The sequence below is a fragment of the Jatropha curcas genome, chromosome 3 (genome assembly GCF_041381405.1).
Source record: "Jatropha curcas cultivar XTBG-Jc1 chromosome 3, XTBG_Jcur_1.0, whole genome shotgun sequence".
In the NCBI taxonomy this organism is placed as follows: domain Eukaryota; kingdom Viridiplantae; phylum Streptophyta; class Magnoliopsida; order Malpighiales; family Euphorbiaceae; genus Jatropha; species Jatropha curcas.
The window spans coordinates 5,582,677-5,607,470 of NC_143153.1; the positions used below are offsets into that span (position 1 = coordinate 5,582,677).

General features: G+C 29.8%; 2 protein-coding genes and 1 long non-coding RNA gene across 4 annotated transcripts; all 3 read left to right on the forward strand.

Moving 5' to 3' along the window:
- Nucleotides 1-1,901: 1,901 nt before the first annotated feature.
- On the forward strand, nucleotides 1,902-5,305 carry LOC149497398 (nudix hydrolase 7-like). Its single transcript, XM_089719712.1, has 9 exons — nucleotides 1,902-2,025; nucleotides 2,247-2,412; nucleotides 2,512-2,577; nucleotides 3,404-3,541; nucleotides 3,628-3,705; nucleotides 3,785-3,835; nucleotides 3,979-4,013; nucleotides 4,341-4,449; nucleotides 4,706-5,305. Exons 2-9 carry the CDS (start codon nucleotides 2,251-2,253, stop codon nucleotides 4,895-4,897), a joined length of 831 nt encoding a protein of 276 aa, XP_089575838.1. The 5' UTR covers nucleotides 1,902-2,025; nucleotides 2,247-2,250; the 3' UTR covers nucleotides 4,898-5,305.
- Nucleotides 5,306-13,076: 7,771 nt separating this feature from the next.
- LOC105641529 (nudix hydrolase 2) lies at nucleotides 13,077-18,649 on the forward strand. Of its 2 annotated transcripts, XM_089718642.1 has the most exons (9): nucleotides 13,077-13,418; nucleotides 13,650-13,857; nucleotides 14,216-14,280; nucleotides 16,859-16,996; nucleotides 17,197-17,274; nucleotides 17,361-17,411; nucleotides 17,571-17,605; nucleotides 17,792-17,900; nucleotides 18,404-18,649. In XM_089718642.1, exons 2-9 carry the CDS (start codon nucleotides 13,845-13,847, stop codon nucleotides 18,590-18,592), a joined length of 678 nt encoding a protein of 225 aa, XP_089574768.1. In that variant the 5' UTR covers nucleotides 13,077-13,418; nucleotides 13,650-13,844; the 3' UTR covers nucleotides 18,593-18,649. The 2 variants fall into 2 exon arrangements, with proteins under 2 accessions (XP_089574768.1, XP_089574769.1); XM_089718643.1 differs by lacking the exon at nucleotides 13,077-13,418 and having other exon boundaries at nucleotides 13,605-13,856; nucleotides 14,214-14,280.
- Nucleotides 18,650-20,151: 1,502 nt separating this feature from the next.
- On the forward strand, nucleotides 20,152-21,201 carry LOC149497399 (uncharacterized). Its single transcript, XR_016319875.1, has 2 exons — nucleotides 20,152-20,345; nucleotides 20,602-21,201. It is a non-coding gene; the product is annotated as an uncharacterized LOC149497399 (long non-coding RNA).
- Nucleotides 21,202-24,794: the final 3,593 nt, after the last annotated feature.

A 24,794-nucleotide genomic window follows, 5' to 3' on the forward strand; every position in this document is an offset into this window, starting at 1 on the left:
TATAAGTTTAGTTAAACTGAACCCCTTACCTTTTCCTCTGTCCATTTCCGATGAGGCCAGTACAAAATCAGAGTCATGGAAGCTCTCAACTTGTATACAATATATATATATATATATAATTTTTTTTTTTCAAAAGATATTTATATTTTATTTATATCTCAAATATTTAGTCCCTACAGCCTCCAATAATACAATGCCTTTAATTAAATGAGGCAAAAAATTAAATGAGGTAAAATAAAGAGAAGTATGATGAAGTCTATGATGAGTGGCCAGGAGATGTGCAGCTTGATTTCCTTCACGATATATGTGATGAATAGAAGAAGAGTGAAGATATAACAAGTCAGCGACATGCAACAAAATCGAAGGGCCTGCTCTTATCCACTGTGCCCAATTAACATGAGCAACTAGTTCCAAGCAATCCATTTCCACCTGGATGGGATAAAAACCTTTATCAATACTCCAAGAAAGCCCCAAAATCAAAGCCTCAAGCTCTGCATCATAAGCTGTCCGGGCATTAATTGGAAAACAAGCAGCAGCAATAAAGTTTCCATAGCTATTTCGGAGGATAGCACCCCCCGCTGCTGAAAATTTGTTGAAAGATGCATCAATATTCAGTTTATAGCAATCTTGCCTAGGCGAGTCCAAGTCTTGTTTGGTAGTTTTGGTATTGTCATTATTTGGTTATAAGCAAAAACTACTATAGATAGGTCCACATTCTGAACCATCACCTCTCTTTCTGTGTGCAGATCTCAGTTTGATCTCCACAGGAATTTGCTTATGAGCTTCCTTGTACATAGTCAGACTTGAATTTATTTTTATAATGAAAATTCTAACATATACCTACCCAGTTTCCTCACTTATGCAAGATTTTAATAAACGTGTTCAACTGAACTGGTAAACGCTTTTGTCTCTGTTTTTTCCTTGACATTCATTCTTGAGAAAGATAAGAAACGAAATCCAAGAAACTTGATAAAGATTCATTTTCTGGTAAACTCAAAAATTTATTGCAACTGAAGAAAAATTGATAAGAGAGTAAAATTTTGTGCAATTTTGAAAATAAGCCACCAAATGCAGCTCAGTTCACATCAAATTGCTAATTTTGTCAATGCTTTCGCGATAAGGCTGGAATTTGTTAAAAAAATTTAACTCATCTTCCAGTTAGGTGAACTATCTCGAGCAAACTGTGCTATATATATATATATATATATAAGCTTTAAGATTAACAATATCATTTTAGAAATGGGATAATATGTTATTTTTGGTATTTCAACTTGCGTTTTCTTTTTTTCTAAATTGATGTCTAAACGGAAAATAGAGAATTAAATATCTGAATTTGTGATTTTTTTTTCAATTTGGTGTCTCTTGATGAAATGGACAGCTGGACTGTACAATAGAACGAAATCGGATCTACTTTTTCTTATGTGTCTACTTACATGGCTTGACAATTAATTCGCATAACCAGTTCAACATAACAAATAGGATAAATGCAAGTTCAAGCACAGAAAAAAAAAAATACTCACTCCGTTCTATTTTATTTGCTTGTTATTCCTTTTTTGGATGTCTCAAAATGTTTGCAGTGTTTTTAAATTTAGACATGTAAATAATTATTTTTCTCATGATAACTTTATGATCCTTCATTAAATGAGGGACTTTTATTAATATCTTCGATGAGTAAAGTGTAAAAAAGAATAAAATAACTTTTGGTAACTAAATTCTTAATATGTGTAATTTGTCAAACCATGCAAACAAAATGGGTTAAAGGAAGTAAAAAAAAAAAAAAAAGGACGAGTAAATGAATAGCGTCATATAGATAATGCGGATTGCGTAGGAATTCTCCCCATTCTTCTCTCTTGCAAATGCGTGGAAAGATCTTCGCGTTCTCTCTATCTAATCAGTAACTACATATTGCAAAATTCTTATGATAATTGTTTGTCTATATAAATGCGTCCAAACGTTACCATTTCGTATATGCATTACTTTCATTTCAGCAGGGAGTTTCAGAAGCCTATAAAGCCAAGCCTAGAGGTATGTTCTAATATTAATATTTTCACGTAATTATATTACTTAACAAGCGCATGACATATTTATGGAGATTCTACAAAAAAGAAAGAGTTGGTCCAAGGGTTCCACTTCTACCCTCATCAATGCTCATCGCAGTATATAAACTAAATAAGGTTAAGACAAACTAAATGGTATGCTTGGAAATTCCTCCAGGTCACGGAATTAAAACTTTCATTCTTGTATAGGAACATGTCATCCATTACAAGTTCGATGCCTATGGAGGATCAAGTTGGACTGCTTGATGCAGTTGATGATTTATATGACGGAGTTGTTGTAGAAATGAAGGATTATATGGACTCTGATATTTTTATTCCTTTGCTTAGAGCTTCTCTTTCACAATGGAAGCAGCAGGTACTACTTCCTTGTCATCATCCAATTTGTTAATAATTTGTAATATACTCACTTGATTGTGTAGCAATTTTTTAATCATTATTTTATTTTTGTTATTAGGGAAAGAAAGGTTTTTGGATCAAATTGCCGATCCAACTTTCTAATCTCATCTCTCCACTAATTCAGGTTTGTATATAATATCACATGTTGTAAAGCCAAAAACATAAATATACTCCTATGTGGGATGAATTGTAAATATAAAAATTAGCCTCAAATATTTTTGGATTATACTTGTCTGATCGGGTTCTTGGCCCATCCATGGCTCAAACGAATAAAATAAAAATTTTTAATGAATTATTCCTACTTTATCTTTTCCTTTCCATATATGATTAAAATAACCTTGTTTTAATAAAAACTTTTACTTTCATTGACGGTCTATAGATTAAATCATGAACCCAATACAGGCAAGTCAATCCCAGTACTTTTCTTTCTATCTTTGTTTCTTTGTCCTAGTTTTTAAATATTGAACTAAATTAATAAAAATATTAGATATCAGACACAATAAACTTAGATTTACAATACTGAAAAGGCCATAAAGTACAAATTAAAATAAATAGAGCTAGCAACAGTTTGAACCTATACTTAAAAGTTGTGTTCTCATGAAAAAATCCTGGCAAAAGAAATATTTACCTTAAAAATATATTAATTTGAATCTTATACTTAATTACTAGTACTTCAAAAGAAATTACATATAATTTTTTAAAATTTATATAGATAATTTTAAAAATTATTTTACATACTAACGGAGCGTGGCTCAGTTGACAACGATTAGCCGGTCTCTGGCGATAGGATCCCAATACCGTGGTTTACAAAAAAAAAATATTAATCATAAAATCTTACAATTTTACGAATTGATTTTATGATCCGAGTTTATATATCCCTTTCTGAGAAATAAATTAATAACAACTATTATTGAAATAGCAATCTTCACGCCTTATAATCATGTTTGCAGGAAGGATTTAGGTATCATCATGCTGAACCAGATTACTTAATGTTGGTGCGATGGCTACCTAACACTCCTGATACTCTTCCAGTAAATGCTACACATCGAGTGGGTATTGGAGCATATGTAGTGAAAGATAACAGAGAGGTATTTAATGGTTCTTGTCATTTATGTGTTTGACATTGTGGCTATGGCTTCTAATAACTTTGACGTAAAATTGTTTCATTTTGTAGGTGCTTGTAGTTCAGGAGAAGAGTGGTGGATTCAAAGGTACAGGGTTATGGAAGCTACCTACTGGGGTTGTCAATGAGGTAAGAATATTACTGCAGTTTGAGGCTTTCTTTTTCAAAATGATATTTTCCTTAATAAACAGAAATTTTCCATCTGCAGGGAGAGGATATATGTAAAGCTGCAATTCGGGAGGTTAAAGAAGAAACTGGCGTAAGAAACAAATTTTCTTGTAGACATAAGTGCAAGCGTTATTCCCTGGAGTTAATCTATAATCATATTTTAGTATTTTGCATTAAACTATAAGTAGTGGCCATTGTAAATCTAAGATCTTTAATCTTTTGCCTTTTTATCAGATTGAGGCAGAATTTCTGGAAATTTTAGCCTTCAGGTATGCTATTTATGCTATATGAACTTCTTTCTCATGAATTTTCTTCCAATAAATGGAATTTTAAAAGTCTTCATTGCCAATGGCGGAACCAGAGGGTGGCAGCCACCTTTCCCAGTTAAAAAAAAAAAAAATTAAAATCTATTATAAATTAGTGTCATTTTTTTTTTTACCATCGCTAATTTTTGAAAAGTAATTTTTTTTTTTGCCTCCATAAACATGAGTCCCGGTCCACCAATGAATTTTAAACTTGAATATAAAAAAGTGTATTCAAAGAATTCACAGTTTTTGATATATTTTTAATCTCATTTTTATTGCTATTAATGACAGGCAAAGTCACCAATCATTCTGTAGCAAATCAGATTTATTTTTCGTTTGCCTGTTACGACCACAATCCTTTGCAATCCAGAAGCAAGATTCAGAAATTGCTGCAGCCCAGGTACCATTTTTTAATAAATAATCATGTAATATTTCATTTGTTCCTTTAGCCATGAAAGAAATTGTTTATACATTGCCTTCAGAAATCAAATCCAACTTGCTTGCTTTAACTTTGAAATAATATTCCTTTCAATTTAAGATTAAATCCTAAAAAAGAAACCAAGAAAGTTAGGAATCTTTACTTTATGTGCAATATTGATGGTTTTTGTTAGAAAGATGATGGTAATTTTTTTTGTTTCTTATTTTCTTTTTCTCAGTGGATGCCAATTAAGGAGTATGTGGATCAACCCTATAATCAAAAACACCAGCTCTTCAAGTATGTTGCTGAAATATGCAGAACTAAGTCAGAGAGGGACTATGTTGGGTTTACTGCAATGCCTATGGCAACAGCTTCTGGTAAAGAGATCTATTTGTACTTCAACAACAGGGATTTTCAGCAGACTCTATAACCTTTAAAGTAGAATCCTATAACTTGCTATTTTGAGTGCTTGGTTGAGTTGTTGACAGTATGCTAGAACTGATAGTTGATAGCGATCATAAGAGATGGTAAAAGAAAATTTATTGTTGGCTACCATAGTTGAAATGTTAAATTATTAGCCGGAATATTTCCATACCTAGTAGAAAACTTTTGCAATAATGTGTTGAAACACATATGTTATGCATAATTTTTAGATCATTCATACATGCAACTACTCAAAGTATATGTCTATGAATTTCCTGAAGTGATCTGGAGTTTTCATATTATTGGTAATCAAATGTATAAATTTGCCTTTCAATTTTAGGACACATGTTCAAAATGGTTGAACCACCATTTTTATTGAATTGATTCTATATATAACCTTTCTACTTTGTGCGTATATATCATCTTTTAATTTCTACTTTTCTTTCTATCTTTTCTTTTTGAATAGTATAACTTTTCCATTTACTTTTCATTCTGATTGCAGATTGGCTAAAAAGTACAGTAAAAAGTTACTTTATTATGTTTTTGAGAATTAAATTGCATTGCGTTTTATCGAATCAATATTTGTTTTTACATTGAAAATAGTAACAGAAAGAAAAGCTAACAAATCGAAGTGAGATAAATAAGTAAATATTGAAATAAAAATTTGGAAAGAGAGTGCACCCACAAGTAATTATAGAGCTTTTCATTTAAAGTTATTATAAAGCTTTTCTGCCTAAGTGACAAATGACAATGTGCCTTTATTGATTTAAAGAATCCTTTTTCTGTGTGCATATAATTACTTTCTAAGAAACCAATCGAGGAAGATGTAGTTTAGTTGATTTTCAATATGAAATAAAAAAAAAAATCATATTAAATACTCCTTCTGTCTAATTTTATTTGTTTGTTATTTTTTTTTTGATGTCCCAAAATATTTACAAGATTTATAAATTTATATATTTAAACAATTACTTTTTCTCATAATAATTTTTATAATTGTTCATTAAATAAATAATTTTATTAATATCTTAATAAGTTAAGGATCAAAATGGTAAAATAATTTTTATAAAACTAAATTCTTAATATCCGTGTTTTGTCAAATCATGCAAACAAAATGGGACGGAGGAAGTGGTTTTTTTTTTTATTCAATAATTCTCCTCACTTAAAGGATAGGATAAGAATGTTCAACCTCGACAGTCGTTAGATTTAAATAGCTACTTTTAATTTTAATTTTAATTGTAATTCAAATTAATGAAAAAAAATTTTATTTAGACTATGTCTCCGAATAAAGACCAAATTAATAAAAATATATTAGTTCTGTTTCATAATACTTGTCACATTTGGAATTTCACATCCTTTAAGAAAATCATTAAATTTGTCTAAATTATATTAAATTATTGAGTAAATTAGCTATATTACCCTTAATTACTAATTTTCTAAGAAAACATTAAATTTAATGAAACAATTTAATGATTAAGGATATATTATATTAAGGATAATGTAATCAATTTACTGAATAATTTATTGTATATAATTTAGACAAATTTAATGATTTTTTTAAGAGATGTGAAATTTCAAATGTGATAAGTATTAAGGAATAGATATAGCATATTTGATGCTATTGATCTTTAGACGTAGTCCACTTAGAAAAGTATTTCCAAGTAGTTTATTTTGGGAATGTCAAGTGTGAATTAGATTTCAACTGAAATATTAGAAATAACCACCAAGTGACAAACATGAAATCCGCCGCATAAAGCCAAATATCTCATTGGCCTATTCCATGAAGTAATAAATTCCTCTCCACTGGTGTGGAAGGGGGTTTACTTCTGTTGACTCTTGTTCTAGTTGCAATGGCGCTAGTGAAACAGTGCTGTATACTCTTCGTGATTGTAGTAGGGCTCGCAGAGTTTGGAACTGGTTTCCTGTTGATGATTTGTGTGATGATTTTGCGTCTAACATAGTGCCTCAATGGATTCTTAATAATCTCAGTTCTACGGAGATTTGTTCTATAGGGGGCCCTTTGGAGTGTTACCTTTGCATTGTGTATTTGGTGGATCTGGAAGGAGCGAAATAAGAGGATTTTTTATCCTTCTTCTCCTGATGCTGAGGTCACTTATAGGTCACTTGTGATTTTATTTTTCTTAAAGTTCAGGAGGTGCGGAAAGCTTGGGACAATCACAGAAGAATTAGTGGTAGCACTCAGCCGATTCAGACATGTCTTGTCTCTTGGGTGCCAGCTCCTGTTGGATGGATTACAATTAATATTGATGGGAGTGCTTGCGGTCAGCCTGGCATAGTTGCTTGTGCAGGTTCCTTTCGTTCATGGAATGGTCTATGGCAGTTGGGGTTTTCTCGAGCTCTTGATTAGTATGCTTTGCTGTGGATGCTGAACAATGGGGTGTTTACCATTCTCTGCTGATAGCATGGGATAGAGGATGGCGGCATATTCATTTACAATGCAACTCACAGGTGGTTGTCGATATGCTTCATTCTCGATAGGCAGGTGGCTACCGCAATCATAATTTGTTTGCAGCTCGCAGTTCTCTTCTACTTCGTGATTGGGAGGTGAAGATGATTATAATTTTATAGGGAAGCTAACTCGGTTGCCGATTTGTTAGCAAAGGATGCTATTCATGGTCCGCATGAGGTAGTGTTGCTTAATTCTCCTCCTACTGGTGTTCGTGACTTGCTTCATGCTGATAGAACGGGTGTGGCTTGGCAACATTGCTGTGTTGGTTAATGGGCTTTAGACCCTCCTTCTGATTTAAAAATAAATTCCTCTCCACTTACAAAAGGTATTTTTTTTTTTTCAGAAATATAATTAATAATTCATTAATAATATCAAAGTATTATATATAGATAATTACTCTCATATAGAGCTGCCATTTCGTTCATCTTTTAAATAAAAGAAAAAAATGTTTAAATTCTTTTCAATAATAAACTAACAGAAATGTATAATATTAATATCTTTACTTGAAGATGATCATGATAAAAGCTAGGAATCTTCCAAATGACAACTATCCCTTTATTTATTTAGATAATAGTTATCTTCTCTACAGCTTTTATACCTAAAATTGGTTTTCAAAGTACTTACTATAGATGATGTACGCAGATGAGTTTTATTCACTGTGCGTCAATGGAAGAACAAGACGCACTACCATATTCCATTAATAGAAGATCCATATATTTCAATTTAATATCCAAATTCTTCAATTAAATAAAATCAAATATCATACATTTATTTAGTATCAAACCCCTATACAAAAGAAGAGATAAAAAAACTCCAAATAATATGAAGACAAAACAATAATAAAAAATTAAGAAAAAAAATATATTTATTATAAGAAAAACACATCTCGGTTAAATCGAAATAAATGAAATAGTACAAAATTAGTTGCTACTCCAAACTAAGGTGATGTTTGATCGGGGATAAGGAAACTAATGAATTGTGACTTCCGGAAAAGTGCATAAAATACTTATGTTAATTTGCATTTTCAATTCTATTTCCTCGAATTACTCTATCCTACTTTCCTTGCATAAGGGAAGCAACTTCTTTAGAGATGACTAGGGAAGTTGCATTTCCCTAGTTAATTTACCATTTTGTCCTATTATATAAACACATGTAAATTTGTATTACGAACAATATTGTCTTTTGTAATTTGAAAGTAATTTGCTTCCCATGAAGTTGACTTGCATATTAAACATATTCAAATTATACTTTTTAGAAAATAATTTCCTTGTAAGTGGACATATCTTTCCGAGAAATATAGAAAATAGACCATTTTGAATCAAAGGATGTCAAAAATTAGAAATTTGAAATCATTATTTTTTAAAAATTTGAAATGATTTAGTTATTTTCTTAATTGCTGTGAAAGTCAAAAGTCGACAAATTAAACTGAACCAAGGAAATATTCGATAAATAGATAGCCACTAAAAATTTGTGATAGATTTTTATTGAACCACAGTACGTTAAAAAGTTACAATCTTACCTATATATGTTTTTAGTATGAAAATAGGAAAACGTGTAGAAAGGTGAAAGCCGGAAAGGAAGAAGAAGAAAGCATGAAAGGAGACGCCTTGACCTCAACTACTGCATCATGTTGTGTATGTCGTGCATGTATATATACAAATGTTACTGACCAAAAAGAAAAGATACAAGTTGTTTAGGGTTTCAGTGTAAAGGACCATGGTTAAGTCCTTGTCTTTGATTAAATATGTAATTTACAAAAATATTTAAAATAAATTGTATTACTTTATAAGAGGGAAGCTATATAATAATTTCCTATTAATCTAAAATGTTTAATAAGCATTAAAAAAATAAATAAAAATTTTTTATTTCTTTTCTTCATTCTTAGGTTGTTGCATTCGTGATTGCACAAAAATGGGTTAATTTATTTATTTCAATAATTTTCAGTCACTCATAATAATAGTAATAATAATAATAATAATAATAATTTTCTACGGCAAGAAATTAATTTATAAAGTTTTTTAAACAAAGAAATTGGAAAAAACTGACATGGGAACAATTCCAAATTACCAGTTAAAACAGTTATCAGGTTTTCCGCTTCTCAACATTATTATTATTTTATTATACTTCATCTTTCATAAAGTTTGCAATTTTCATATTTATATTACATAAAAATATTTTATATTTAAAATTAATTAAATACAAACTATGTAAATGAGATATAATAAAAAGTAAGCTCAATTTATTATAAGTACAATAGTAAATAAATTTAAAAAATTTATGTCACTCTCTGTTCTGTCATTTACGCCACAGAAAAACTCCCAAAAAAAGGTTAATAATTTAATCTTTATTGACAATTCAACTGTTGATGGGTCTTGCACCTAAAAACCTTACCGCTTGAGCAACACGTGATTATGTTAATCACGTGACCTATCTTCAGAAAACAACAACAATCGCCGGTGCGCCAAATTTTTTTTCTTAAAAAGTTGAAAATATAGTAAAAAAAGTGAAAAAATTATATTCGTTTAAAAAATGATAGAATTGATAGTATAATATGTAAAAGTATATTAAATTAATAGTTTCTTTAAACAATCTATAAATAATTGTTTAGAAGCTATTTGAGTTGTTGAGTTTAAGGTAATATTTTAGGAAATTATTAGGTATATAAACGCTTTAGTTTATTAAGAAAAATAAATGATTGTTAAATAAAATATGATATTTAAAATTATGTATATTTTTAATAATATAAAGATTTTCCAATTTTCTTAAAATTATTAAATTTATTGTATTCGATCTATTTTATTTTTACTTTACATTGTGCCCTCAAATTTTTATTTCCACTGTCTACTTTTAATAATACACAGTTTTTGAGCTTGTTGAGCAATACTAGCTATCTAGTAGTTGTTAGCTATTTTAATAGTTGTTAGTTATTTTAATTGTTAGCTATTTTAATAGTTGTTAGTTATTTTAATAGTCATTAGTTATTAGACGGTAGTTGTTTAAATAGTGGTTAAAAGTGAATTTTGTGATTGAATTATATTTAAAAATATAATTGAATTTTGTAAAGTTTAAACTTTTAATTTTTATTTACATTTTTATTTCTATAACATTTTGTAGAATTAGTGTATTCCAAATAAGCAGGTGTAATCAAGAAAAAGAATATATTACAGTCAAAATCGGTCAAATCATAGGATAATTATAAACTAGTAAACTACAGCCACAGAATTACGTAAAAGGTGGATCATTGAAACGGAATATGAATTAATTGGAAGTTAAAAACTGAATATGATTAAAAAAAAGAATTTTCTAAAGTAACGCGACGTACTAAAAAGGAAATATATATGAATACATATATATATATATATATATAGTATAAATAAGTCAAAAAAGGAAATAACGAAGAAAAGTGAAGTACTTGAAAAGTAGATCGTCGGGGATCCAACTCCAACTCTCAATTCCATTTGTGCACGGTTTCGATTCTAGTTGCAACCAGTTCCAAAGTGGCGGTTCTAGTTTCGAACATCGAATTTTGGCCATCCTAGTAGAATGTTATTTGATAATTGTAGCACTTTTAGCAAGAAGTTAATAACCCTAAAATTTGGCTGATTCTCCAGGTGACCTTGCATTTTACGAAAATTTAATTATAATTTTACACTTTCACATTTTAATAATAACTATATCTCTCGTCAAAATAAAATAACTTTGTGGATATTCAATTATGACTATGCACTTTCATGTTTCATTTTGGTAAGAGACGTGGTTGTTACTGAAATGTGAAAGTGTAGGGTTATGACAGGTTCCCATAAAGTTTAAAAACCACAAGAATAATCACCAAAATTACAAAATCAAATTGATGTAAGCCAATCAAAAACTCAAGTTTGTAATTGTAAGTAAACAGCAAGAGTAATTTATATTTTGAATATTAATATTTTTATTTTTAATTTTTGGTGATGGTTTAAGCTCTTTTCTGATTTTTCTGAAATAATAGTATCATGTATTCGCCAAAATAGTCAATAATGACGTGAAAAAAAATACCTATAATTAATAACTTGAAACTTCTTGTCAGTCCCGGTTAAGGCTGCACATGACCTCTTGTACCGATCCAATCCGAGCGACCTAACTCAACCCGGTGGAATTGAAAATATAATGGATTGGGTTGGACGAGTCATCTTTACAATTCATGGGTTGAGTTAGGATGGATCACATATTCATTAGATGAACCCGCAGACCCGTCCAACCCATGAATAAATTATGAATTATTTAGTTGATTTGATTTGATTTGCAATTTTGAATATAAATACTAAATTATTTACATATTTAGTAGAGATCACATTTGTTCTTGGAGTATATTGTAGTTTAAATTAAACATATTATATAATTATGTTATGAGTATTTTTAATTTACTAATCGTCTTTTTTATTAGGAAATTTAATTTTTCTTGTTGATTATGATTATGATTATGATGATAATAATAATGAACATGTTAAGAAATTTAATTTTAATATTGTCATTGAAATATATTTGTAGTTTCTGAAAATTATTGTATACTTAAGATTTTAAGTATATTTAATTTTTTTATTAATTCTTTTAAAGAGTTGTATTTTATTTAAAAATAATTTTATTATTATCATTTATTTGACCCACGGATTTATACTGAATCCTTACTCAATTCAATCCAATTCTTTTATAATCTGCGGATTCACGCATTTAATGAATTGAGTTGGATAAAAAAAAAATCATTGATCCTTATATATCATGTACTTTAAATCAATCAACCCGACGCACGTGCTGCCGTAGTCACAGTGAATTTTATTAATGTTGATGAACAAAGTAAAGACACATGTCTAACAAATGTGGAAATCTAGTTTGTATATATCATTTTGGATTGCGTTAGTTTTCATATAGCATCATTTTATCTTTTTTAATATGAATTTCATTTTTCAAGAACTTTTGCAATTCTTTATATTTTACCTTTGATTTCGGGTATTTACATAATCTTTCTCGTTTTTTATGAAAATTAAATTCATATATTGAAGGGTATTTTCACAATATAAAATGATATATAAATATTTTACAAAAACCCATATCTTACTTGAATTTCTCATAATTAAACAAAAGATTTTTATTTTTCAATTGACAAAACTAGAACATTCAATCTCACATACAAAATTTTGTTTTGCAATATAACATTTTTGAATCAGGAAAATGTCAAACCTAGATTCAAGAGAAGGGAATGTGGATATGGAGATTTAACATTTACCATGTTTGGAATAAATGGATAAATAACTCAAATTTTCACGACACAACTATCTATCTTTTTAGCCTTTTAAAAGGTATTTTAAAAAATAAAAGCAAATGAATCAATTTTAAATTTATTATCAACATGAAAATTTTATATATAAATGAATTTCACATTTTAAATTCAATTATATCAAACTGAGTGTATTAAATTAAGTCTAGAAATAGTTCAAAAAAAATTAAATGATAAGATGCGTTGAATCAATTTTTAAAATAAAAGTATTAATTTCTGAATAAGGTCAAACCTAGAACTAATTAATCTATACATATATTGAGATAAGATATGAACTAATCTCGTTTTAGAGGTAGTTCTTTCCCGCCAACCACACATTCTACGTGCTAAATTAATCAAGAGAAACATGTTTGTTTACCAACCATTTGAACAGATTAATCTTCACCCTCTTAACAGTTTTCATCAATTGTTTATTCTTAAAAGCAGCGTTTGAATCATTGATTTCATCGCCGTATTGCAAAGAATTGAATTGATCAATTCAATTCTGTACTTCCAAAGTTGATGGACTTTTCATTTTGTTTTTATTTAGTTTGGTTTTACAGACACAATTGAAACTGTCAAAACCAAACTCTTCTTTATTAATCGGAAGGACAATTCATATGTATATGCAGAGAGATTGTCTCTCTATTAAACAAAGAATCACATATTGAGAACCAACAAACTCTTTCATATTCTCATGCAAGTTCACCACTTTCCAACAATCCTATTCCTGGAGCTGCACCATTTTCTTTTTTCTGATATTTGAAAAGGAAGGTAAGTATATATGTATAGTTTGAGTCTTGCCCTTTATGTATTTGATAAAATGTCTCAAGGAAAAGTCAAGACTATCCTACAATGTATTTGATTCTCTTTTCCAAATTTGGAGTTCGGGACAAAGTTCTCGGAAATTTCCTTTGAGATAAGGATAAGATGCTTTCTACTTACAGAAAATGCTTTAAAGAAAAAAAATAAAGGAATCTTCTTTTTTTTCGCTCGTTCCTCCAGGTTGCAGTATTATATCAACGTGCTAGCCATCACAAATAGAATGCGTTTGAAGGATCAGATGGTTCCTGACAGTGAAATTGAGCAGGTTGGATTGCTTGATGCAATTGATGATTTATATGATGGAGTTGTTGTAGAAATGAAGCAGCATATGGACGCCGACATTTTTGTACCTTTACTTAGAGCCTCCCTTTCACAATGGAAGCAACAGGTAATTATTATCGACACTGTTTGTGATTCGTCCATAAATATAATTATTATCGACATTTTAGACTTTTTTTTTTTTTTTTTTTTGCCCCCACAAATATAAGTTGAGAACATTAAGAAGTATGAATGAATTTTTTTCCAATTTTACCCTTATATGTATTAAACATATTAACTTATTAATGATGGAAGGTAAAGAGTAATTTAATTAAATTAATGAACTTTTTTTGTTATAATATAAGGAATTAATTCCTTTCTTAATTTAGTAAAAAAAATTTTTAAACGATTTATATTTATGGATAGATAGAGTAATAGTTTGTCATGTACTCTTTAAATCATTATTATTTTGTTGTGTTTTTATTTAGGGAAGAGAGGCGTTTGGATAAAACTGTCAATCCAACTTGCTAATCTCGTCTATTCAGTAGTTAAGGTATGTACATTACATTAGCATATCTTGGAAGGTCAAACGTATAAGTTCCCTCTTAAAATTTAATATTTCAAGTTTAGAAAGACCTATTCATGGTTCTAATTTGGGTGATAATCAATTTTAGAAACATTCGAATCTGAATATGTTCAAAAATTATGATTTTAAACTAGACAAAAACAGAAAATATTAGTTCAACTTATAATCAACCTTAAAGGTTTTGACCGGCATTTTCAATCCAATGTTAATTTCAAATTGAAAAAAAAAAAGTAGAAAAGGAAAAGTTTGAAACCTAGTATGGAACACAAAACTTTAGAGACATAAGGTCTCGGATTAAAATCTAAAAGGTTTTGAACTACTGGTTTAGCCAGATTTACATATGAAGTCCGAACTTTTTAAATTAATAATCTTAAAGGTTTTGAACCAATGGTTTAATGAATGACTAGGCTTATATGTGAAATTCAAAACTTTTTGAGTGACTCGATTTAGAATTTAAAAGTCTTGAATTGATTTAATGAATGACTAGATTTAGGTGTGAAATCCAAAATACATTTCGACTGAATATAATTTTGTTGACATTATGCACGACTATCTTTCACTCAGGATCTCTCAATTTACGAGGGTATCACTTTATGGTATTTCATCTTAAATCTGTCACTTAAAACGTCTAAAGTTTAAACTTACATTTTTACAACACAAAACTACCCGCACCTTATCCCGGTAAAATGCAAGTGACGTGGCGACTAGGGTGGGTGAAAAAATAAAAATATAGCGTTGCAGAACTCTCTCTCTCCTATACATTCTTTCAATCTCTCTCTCTCGCTTTTTCCTTGTTACCTCGGTCCCTCTCTCTCCATCTCTATGTTTCCTAACCCATACCACAGTCCTATCCAACCCGCCACTCTTCTGTTTCTCTCTCTTTATCACTGCAAACTGTTTGTACATACGACTCCAAAATCAAAGTTCCTTCCTATCTGCATTCTTTCTCCATCATATTGACTCAACCCTACAAAACACTGCAAAAGAATTCTCAAACATCAAAATAAGAAAGGCAAATCATCATTCAAAGAAAACCTCAAAGATTTCCTCAAAGAATTTCCAAATGTTGCTTCGACTCTTCACGGGCACTCTTCTTGATAATTATAAAATTAGTGTTTCCAAGCAAAGAAAGCTTCGAAGATCGCCTAAGACTTGAAACCACCTCCACATCATTGCTCAACCTCGGTGAAATCTCAACCCCGAAATAGGAGTCGCACTAATTATAGATTTCCAATCAGATTTTATGCAATTAATTTTGGACTTATTGTTTTCATTATTCAAATTTTTGAGTCTTTTGAATGAGGAATCTCTGGGAGTGATTAGAGGTACTGCTAAATGCATGTTTTTGCTTGATTTAGGCTCCGTTTGTTTCGGGAAATAACATAGGTTTCGAAAATATTCGAAAATATTTTTTAAAATATTTTCCGAGAAAAATGTTTGTTTGGTTGGGATTTGAAAATTAGTTAAAATTGTTAAAATTTTTAACTTATAAGACTATAAAAATATTAATAATAATATAAATATCATATTTTTACAAATTTTATTCTTATATATAAGAAGAATGCAAAAGAAAAGGTAAGTGGCTAGTGGTGAACGGTGACTAGTAGTAATTGCTAATGATAATTAATGATTTGTCAATGTCGAAAAATATTCTACAGAGTTATTTTCCTTAAAAATGATTTAATTTTTTTAAATTTTCCTTTGAATAATAAAAATATTTTTCATTGATTTATTTTGCTGAACAATCAAATAAAGATAGTTTCCGGTTGAGTTATTTTGCTGAACAACCAAACAACGGAAAATAAATTGTGAAAAATATTTCAAAGGAAAATATTTCAAAGGATTCACCTCGGAAAATAATAAAAGTTTTAGTTTTGCTTATTCCTATTTTGGGTGTGGGGTTATTTGGTAATAATTGGTGGGTGTTAGTTTTTGAGGCAAAGTTATAAGGATTTGAGGCATTGTAACAGTCAGAAAGAAATAAAGAAGTTGCGAGTCATTGCATCCAGGGATGTAAATTTGGAAATAGATTTTGAGTCCTTCTCAATCTACAGTGGGATATTCTAATTATTTGTGACTCCTAATTTTTCTTTTTAATTTGTAGTTAACATATTTGATGAAATTATTTGTTAGATTAGATGTGTACTTATTAGAAGATTGAAAGGAGGAGAAGTCTGATGGGTTTATCTATTGGCAATGGAGTATTGGATTAATGGTGGTGGCAGGGAGGGATGTGTGATTGAGGTTTCTCAAATGGGTAGAAAATTAGAGATAAAGAGGAGAGAGAAAATAATTTACCTGAGTCAAATGATGATGTGGCTTTAAAAATTGATTTTTTATTACTCTTGGATGGTTCATGTCAACATTCCGATGTAGTTTTTGCCGTATTATAGTTAGGCCCCCTTTACTGTTACACAAATAGAAATTGAGGGAAAGTTAAAAATGACCATCAAAGGCTGGGAGGGGAACGTAAAAGAAATAACTATTAGAAAATATTTTATTGGCGTATCAATCTTCTTACAATCATGTTCTGTTTATTCTGCAGGAAGGATTTAGGTATCATCATGCTGAACCAGATTACTTGATGTTGGTGCGATGGCTACCTAATACCGCCGATACTCTTCCAGTAAATGCTACACATCGAGTGGGTATTGGAGCTTTTGTAGTAAATGATAATAGAGAGGTATTTACTGGTTCTTGTCACTTAACTTTTGGCTTTGAGTGCTGGTTGAAGATAGGCTTTTGGTGCAATGAAATATCTCCTATTTTCGGAACTAGGATTGGATTTTTTTTTTTTTTTTTAAATCCCTATATTATGTGTTTGATATTACAGCCCATTAGCTACAACTTCTAACTTTGAAGTCAATTTGTTTCATTTTATAGGTGCTTGTGGTTCAGGAGAAGGGTGGTGCATTTAAAGGTGCAGGTTTATGGAAGCTACCAACTGGGGTTGTCAATGAGGTGAGAATACGAGTGCAGTTTGACTCTGTTTTTTTATCTTTTTATATGATATTTTACATTAATAAACAGAAAATTTCCTTCTTCAGGGAGAGGATATCTGTAAAGCTGCAGTTCGGGAGGTTAAAGAAGAAACTGGAGTAAGAAATATTCTTTCTTGTAGACTTAAAACAAGACAAATATGAGTGTTATGCCCTAGAGTTGATCCATTTTTACTTCGATAATATTTTTAGTGTTTTGCATTAAACTATTGTGGCAATTATAAACCTAAAATCTTCAATCTTTTGTTTTCTTACCAGATTGATGCTGAATTTGTGGAAATTTTAGCATTCAGGTTTGCTATTTATGCTCTATGAACTTCTTCCTCGTGAATTTTCATGCAATAAAAGAAATTTTAGAAGTCTTGTTGCAATTTCATCATAAGAAAGTCTATTAATTCAAGAATCCATTGCAGCTTGTTATGGTGCTTCTTAAGTTTTGATCTGTCTTTGATCTCATTTTTATTGCTTATTGATCACAGGCAAAGTCACCAATCATTCTCTAGCAAATCAGATTTATTTTTCGTTTGCTTGTTACGACCAATATCCTTTGCGATCCAGAAGCAAGATTCAGAGGTTGCAGCAGCCCAGGTACCATTGCTTAATAAATAATCTACTAATCATATATTATTTCATTAGTTCCCTCACCTATGAGTGTAAATGAGCCGAGCGAGCTTGAACCTGCCATACTCGAAGCTCAGCTCGGTAGAATTTAGTTCAGCCTGAGCTTGACTCAAAATTCAACGAGCCTGAAAATTTTAAACTCGAGCTCGACTTGAGACTCGAGTTTAACTCGAAAAAATTTCAGTTCAAGCTTGGCTAGAGGCTCAATGCTCAAACAACTCGTGAGTTGGCTTGGCTTATTGACACTCCTACCTTCACACATGAAAAATATTATATATACATGCCCTTTGAAACCAAATCTTATTTGCTTGCTTGTAACTTTGAAATAATATGCCTTTTAATTTAAGATTAAAGCCTCAATCCAAACCAAGAAAGTTTGGAATCTTAATTTACTTTATTTGCAATACCAATGGAGAAGTTGTAACTGTTAATCTTGTTAGAAGATAATTTTCTTATATTCTCTTCCTCAGTGGATGCCAATTAAGGACTATGTGGATCAACCATATCATCAAGAACACCAGCTCTTCAAGTATGTTGCTGAAATATGCAGAACTAAGTTAGAAAGGGACTATGTTGGGTTTTCTGCAATGCCTATGGTCACAGCTTCTGGTAAAAAGGTCTATTTGTACTTCAACGGCAGGGATTTCAGCAAACTGTAAGACCTTTACAGTAGAATCCTGTCACTTATTGATAATAACTAAAATATATTCTCTAAATATCTTAAATCCCTAATAAATCTCCCTGCTATCCACTATCCCTGCAAAATCTCTAAAATATACAAATTATTATACAACGGTTAGATTTTCTTCACTACCTCCCTTTCGCATTTCCCTATATAAAGAGCTGAAAATAAAGGGAAAGACGGGCAGAAAAATATTCATATTCTCCAATTTCTCTAAAAAGACCACGGTTACCTTGGAATATAAGGACAATCTCATTTTTTTGAGATTAACACTTACTATTTTGAGTATTTGGTTAAGTTGTTGAAAGTTAGCTGGTAGTTGCTTATAGTTAATAGTGATCATGTTAAAGAAATTATTGTGTAAAATCATGTCAAGAAGTAATAAAATATTATCGTTAGGATTGTTTTGATTACCAAACTTTAAGCAACTATATGGTATCTAAATGAATCGATAAGATTCTTAAAATAAATAAATAAATAAAATGAACTAAATTAAGTAATAAAGTAAAGCAATTCAAATTTGATATTTTAATAAACAATTGGAAAAAGATAGTAACTGTTCCTCTATCTACGCTTGAATTTGGAATTAAGCACTCTTCCTCTTATCTATGCTTGATAATTAATTTCAATTTTTAGAAATTTCTGATTTAAAAGGGAAGATTTCCTAAATTAGCAATTGTTCTTTCTCAAGATACAAAAGTGTATTTTAATTAAAACCACTCTAAGTTTGATGAAATCTTTATTACACCCTCAAAATAATTCAAGTTACGTCTAACTTAAAATTATTAACTCAAACTATAATTTATTCCAATTTTAAACTTTGGCTTTTGGTTTCTAAAATCTAAGATCATGTAATTGTGAGATCCGATACAACTTCAAGCAATAAATTCAATAATAGATGAATTAATATCAAGAACTTTTAATTAAATAAAAAAAGAAATTTTATTTTAATAACTCATTTATTTTAATTCAATTGTGAATTTTAATAACTCATTTATTTATTTTAATATCCATGTTTGTTATTAAAATTCACAAGTAGTGCTCTTTATATTTCTTTTAAATAAAAATTTTCATTTCAATGTCTTGGAAAATTCAATTTAGGAACAACTAATTTAATATTTTATAAATTAATATTTCATTAAGAAAAAACAGTTTTAATAAATTTATACATCTAAAATAATAATTTTAATAGAAAGTGGATTATATTTCAGTTGAATTTTAGAAGGATTTACTTCAATACACCAAGAACAAAAAAATTAAGGAAACGACAAGAGGAAAATCCAGCAAATGCAAGTTTTATATTCTTAAGAACATGAATTAGTAGCACCGGTTTCAACTGGTGATAAGAGCACTCTTTTATTCATTTATTAATTCATTAGCCATGAAAATAATCATTCCAGACGTCAAACAAATTAAAATAATCATTAAATATGGAATAATTAATTGTGATGTGCACGTTGCTTGCCATTAATCTACTAATTGATATCTTATCCTCAGTGATGCTTGTTCAAAGATATTTCTGACCATACAAAAAAAAAAAAAAAAAATAAAAATTATGGAGGTTATTTAATATGTTTGGAGAGTAAAATAAGGCAGAATGAGTTATTGCTATTAATGACAGGCAAAGTCACCAATCATTCTGTAGCAAATCAGATTTATTTTTCGTTTGCCTGTTACGACCACAATCCTTTGCAATCCAGAAGCAAGATTCAGAAATTGCTGCAGCCCAGGTACCATTTTTTAATAAATAATCATGTAATATTTCATTTGTTCCTTTAGCCATGAAAGAAATTGTTTATACATTGCCTTCAGAAATCAAATCCAACTTGCTTGCTTTAACTTTGAAATAATATTCCTTTCATTTTAAGATTAAATCCTAAAAAAGAAACCAAGAAAGTTAGGAATCTTTACTTTATGTGCAATATTGATGGTTTTTGTTAGAAAGATGATGGTAATTTTTTTTGTTTCTTATTTTCTTTTTCTCAGTGGATGCCAATTAAGGAGTATGTGGATCAACCCTATAATCAAAAACACCAGCTCTTCAAGTATGTTGCTGAAATATGCAGAACTAAGTCAGAGAGGGACTATGTTGGGTTTACTGCAATGCCTATGGCAACAGCTTCTGGTAAAGAGATCTATTTGTACTTCAACAACAGGGATTTTCAGCAGACTCTATAACCTTTAAAGTAGAATCCTATAACTTGCTATTTTGAGTGCTTGGTTGAGTTGTTGACAGTATGCTAGAACTGATAGTTGATAGCGATCATAAGAGATGGTAAAAGAAAATTTATTGTTGGCTACCATAGTTGAAATGTTAAATTATTAGCCGGAATATTTCCATACCTAGTAGAAAACTTTTGCAATAATGTGTTGAAACACATATGTTATGCATAATTTTTAGATCATTCATACATGCAACTACTCAAAGTATATGTCTATGAATTTCCTGAAGTGATCTGGAGTTTTCATATTATTGGTAATCAAATGTATAAATTTGCCTTTCAATTTTAGGACACATGTTCAAAATGGTTGAACCACCATTTTTATTGAATTGATTCTATATATAACCTTTCTACTTTGTGCGTATATATCATCTTTTAATTTCTACTTTTCTTTCTATCTTTTCTTTTTGAATAGTATAACTTTTCCATTTACTTTTCATTCTGATTGCAGATTGGCTAAAAAGTACAGTAAAAAGTTACTTTATTATGTTTTTGAGAATTAAATTGCATTGCGTTTTATCGAATCAATATTTGTTTTTACATTGAAAATAGTAACAGAAAGAAAAGCTAACAAATCGAAGTGAGATAAATAAGTAAATATTGAAATAAAAATTTGGAAAGAGAGTGCACCCACAAGTAATTATAGAGCTTTTCATTTAAAGTTATTATAAAGCTTTTCTGCCTAAGTGACAAATGACAATGTGCCTTTATTGATTTAAAGAATCCTTTTTCTGTGTGCATATAATTACTTTCTAAGAAACCAATCGAGGAAGATGTAGTTTAGTTGATTTTCAATATGAAATAAAAAAAAAAATCATATTAAATACTCCTTCTGTCTAATTTTATTTGTTTGTTATTTTTTTTTTGATGTCCCAAAATATTTACAAGATTTATAAATTTATATATTTAAACAATTACTTTTTCTCATAATAATTTTTATAATTGTTCATTAAATAAATAATTTTATTAATATCTTAATAAGTTAAGGATCAAAATGGTAAAATAATTTTTATAAAACTAAATTCTTAATATCCGTGTTTTGTCAAATCATGCAAACAAAATGGGACGGAGGAAGTGGTTTTTTTTTTTATTCAATAATTCTCCTCACTTAAAGGATAGGATAAGAATGTTCAACCTCGACAGTCGTTAGATTTAAATAGCTACTTTTAATTTTAATTTTAATTGTAATTCAAATTAATGAAAAAAAATTTTATTTAGACTATGTCTCCGAATAAAGACCAAATTAATAAAAATATATTAGTTCTGTTTTATAATACTTGTCACATTTGGAATTTCACATCCTTTAAGAAAATCATTAAATTTATCTAAATTATATTAAATTATTGAGTAAATTAGCTATATTACCCTTAATTACTAATTTTCTAAGAAAACATTAAATTAAGCAATGATTATTGGTCATATAGAAAGAGTAGACATAGTAAAAAAGTATTTATTACACCTTCAAACCACAAATATGACAAGTACTTTGGAATAAATTATTTTCTTAAATTTGACAAGTATTAAATGGAGGTGGTAATATGTTAGTTATTAATGCTTTAATTTCAATAAATCAGAAAAAAAAAAAAAACAAAATAAAAACCTAAATGCCGTTCTAGAGATAGAAAAACACACAAGTTCCATCTATCAACTCAAACTCTGGTCCAGTCAATATTTCCGGCTATGTATTTCATTTCCGATGCTGATGATTTTTATAGTTCCATCAGATTTACATTACAGATTATATGTTAAATTTCTAATTAGAAAATAACTTTTATTTAGTAGAGCATTCTATAGGAATAGAAGATTAGCGAAGAGAATATATGACTTTTGTTAAAGAACTCTGGAATATATCTATGGGTTACGCAGAAGTTTTCCCCTCAAATTTCTTGCAAGCATATCTTGAACTATTTAACTTTGCAGCAGAGAATCTTTGCTTAATCTCCAGCCTTGGATTCTAAAAACTATTCTTTGCCTCTTTCTAAGAACTTTTCTCCCGTTAATAATAAGGATTGATTTGTCTAGACATAGTTTATGGCTTTAACTATGAACTAAATTAATAAAAATATAAATTTTTATTAAAATGATAGTATTTCTAACCATATATAATGGAAAAAAAAGGATGAAGTAAGAATAATTTTTTTTTAAAAAAAAAAAATCTTATTTTCATTGGTTCGGTCTATTGATGATGCCATAGATCCGGTCTAAATAAGTATAAGCTTAATAATGTTGATCTTCTGCAATCTACACGTGGCTTGCATATCTTATATTAACATTTGGTAGATTTTCTTTTATTGGCAAATTAATTTATTTTATTATTTTTTAATCTAGAAAAATTAGTTTATTCAAAAAATTATACCTGAACTATAAAGCTCCCTACTTATACCATTGGACAAGCTAGGTAAAAAACCTGAAAAACTTCAACATACATAAAAGAGATTTGTAATGTCATAATCCACTTATATGTAATATTGATATTATTTATTACTACCTCCATTCTTAAATACTTGTCACATTCTAAAATATTTATCATATTTATGATTTCAAAGAGTAATAAAATTTTCCTTTCATTTAGCACTTTATATATGAGCAAGAATTAAATTAAGAATAATGTAGTTAATTTACTGAATAATTTGTTGACTATAATTTAGACAAATTTAATGATTTTTTTTAAGAGATGTGAAATTTCAAAATATGATAAGTATTTAAGAATGGATATAGCAAATTATTTAATGCTCTTTGATTTTTAGACGTAGTCCACTTAGAAAAGTATGTCCAAATAGTTTATTGTTCGAATGTCAAGTGTGAATGAGATTTCAACTGAAATATTAGAAATGACCACCAAGTGAGAAACATGAAACCAGCCGGATAGAGCCAAATATCTTATTGGCCTATTCCATGAACTAATAAATTCTTCTCCACTGGTGTAGAAGTGGGTTTACTTCTGTTGACTCTTGTTCTAGTTGCAATGGCGCTAGTTTAGTAGGGCTCGCAGAGTTTGGAACTGGTTCCTTGTTGATGATTTGTGTGATGATTTTGCCTCTAACATAGTGCCTCGATGGATTCTTAATAATCTCAGTTCTACGGAGATTTGTTCTATAGGGGCCCTTTGGAGTGTTACCTTTGCATTGTGTATTAGGTGGATCTGGAAGGAGCGAAATAAGAAGATTTTTTATCTTTATTCTCCTGTTGCTGAGGTCACTTATCGGTCACTTGTGATTTTATTTTTCTTAAAGTTCAGGAGGTGCGGAAAGCTTGGGACAATGACAAAAGAATTAGTGGTAGCACTCAGCCGATTCAGACATGTCTTGTCTCTTGGGTGCCAGCTCCTGTTGGATGGATTACAATTAATACTGATGGGAGTGCTTGCGGTCAGCCTGGCATAGTTGCTTGTGCAGGTTCCTTTCGTTCATGGAAATGGTCTATGGCAGTTGGGGTTTTCTCGAGCTCTTGATTGGTATGCTTTACCAATGTGGTGTTTACCATGCTCTGCTGATAGCATGGGATAGAGGATGGCGGCATATTCATTTACAATGCAACTCTCAGGTGGTTGTCGATATGCTTCAGTCTCGATAGGCAGGTGGTTACCGCAATCATAATTTGTTTACAGCTAGCAGTTCTCTTCTTCTTCGTGATTGGGAGGTGAAGATCATTATAAATTTATAGGGAAGCTAACTCGGTTGCCGATTTGTTAGCAAAGGATGCTATTCATGGTCCGCATGAGGTAGTGTTGTTTAATTCTCCTCCTACTGGTGTTCGTTGTTAGTCAGATTGGCATGCATGGTACGCATGGTTGGCCACCAACCAAAGAACTTTGTCAGTCAGAATTCGTATGCATGGTTGGCCAACAACCAAAGAAAGTAAGGCAATGGTTGGCCAACCACCAAAATTCTGGATCTATAAATAGAGCACTTCCATAAGTGTTTTTGCATCAACTCATTCAGAGAGAAATCCATTAGC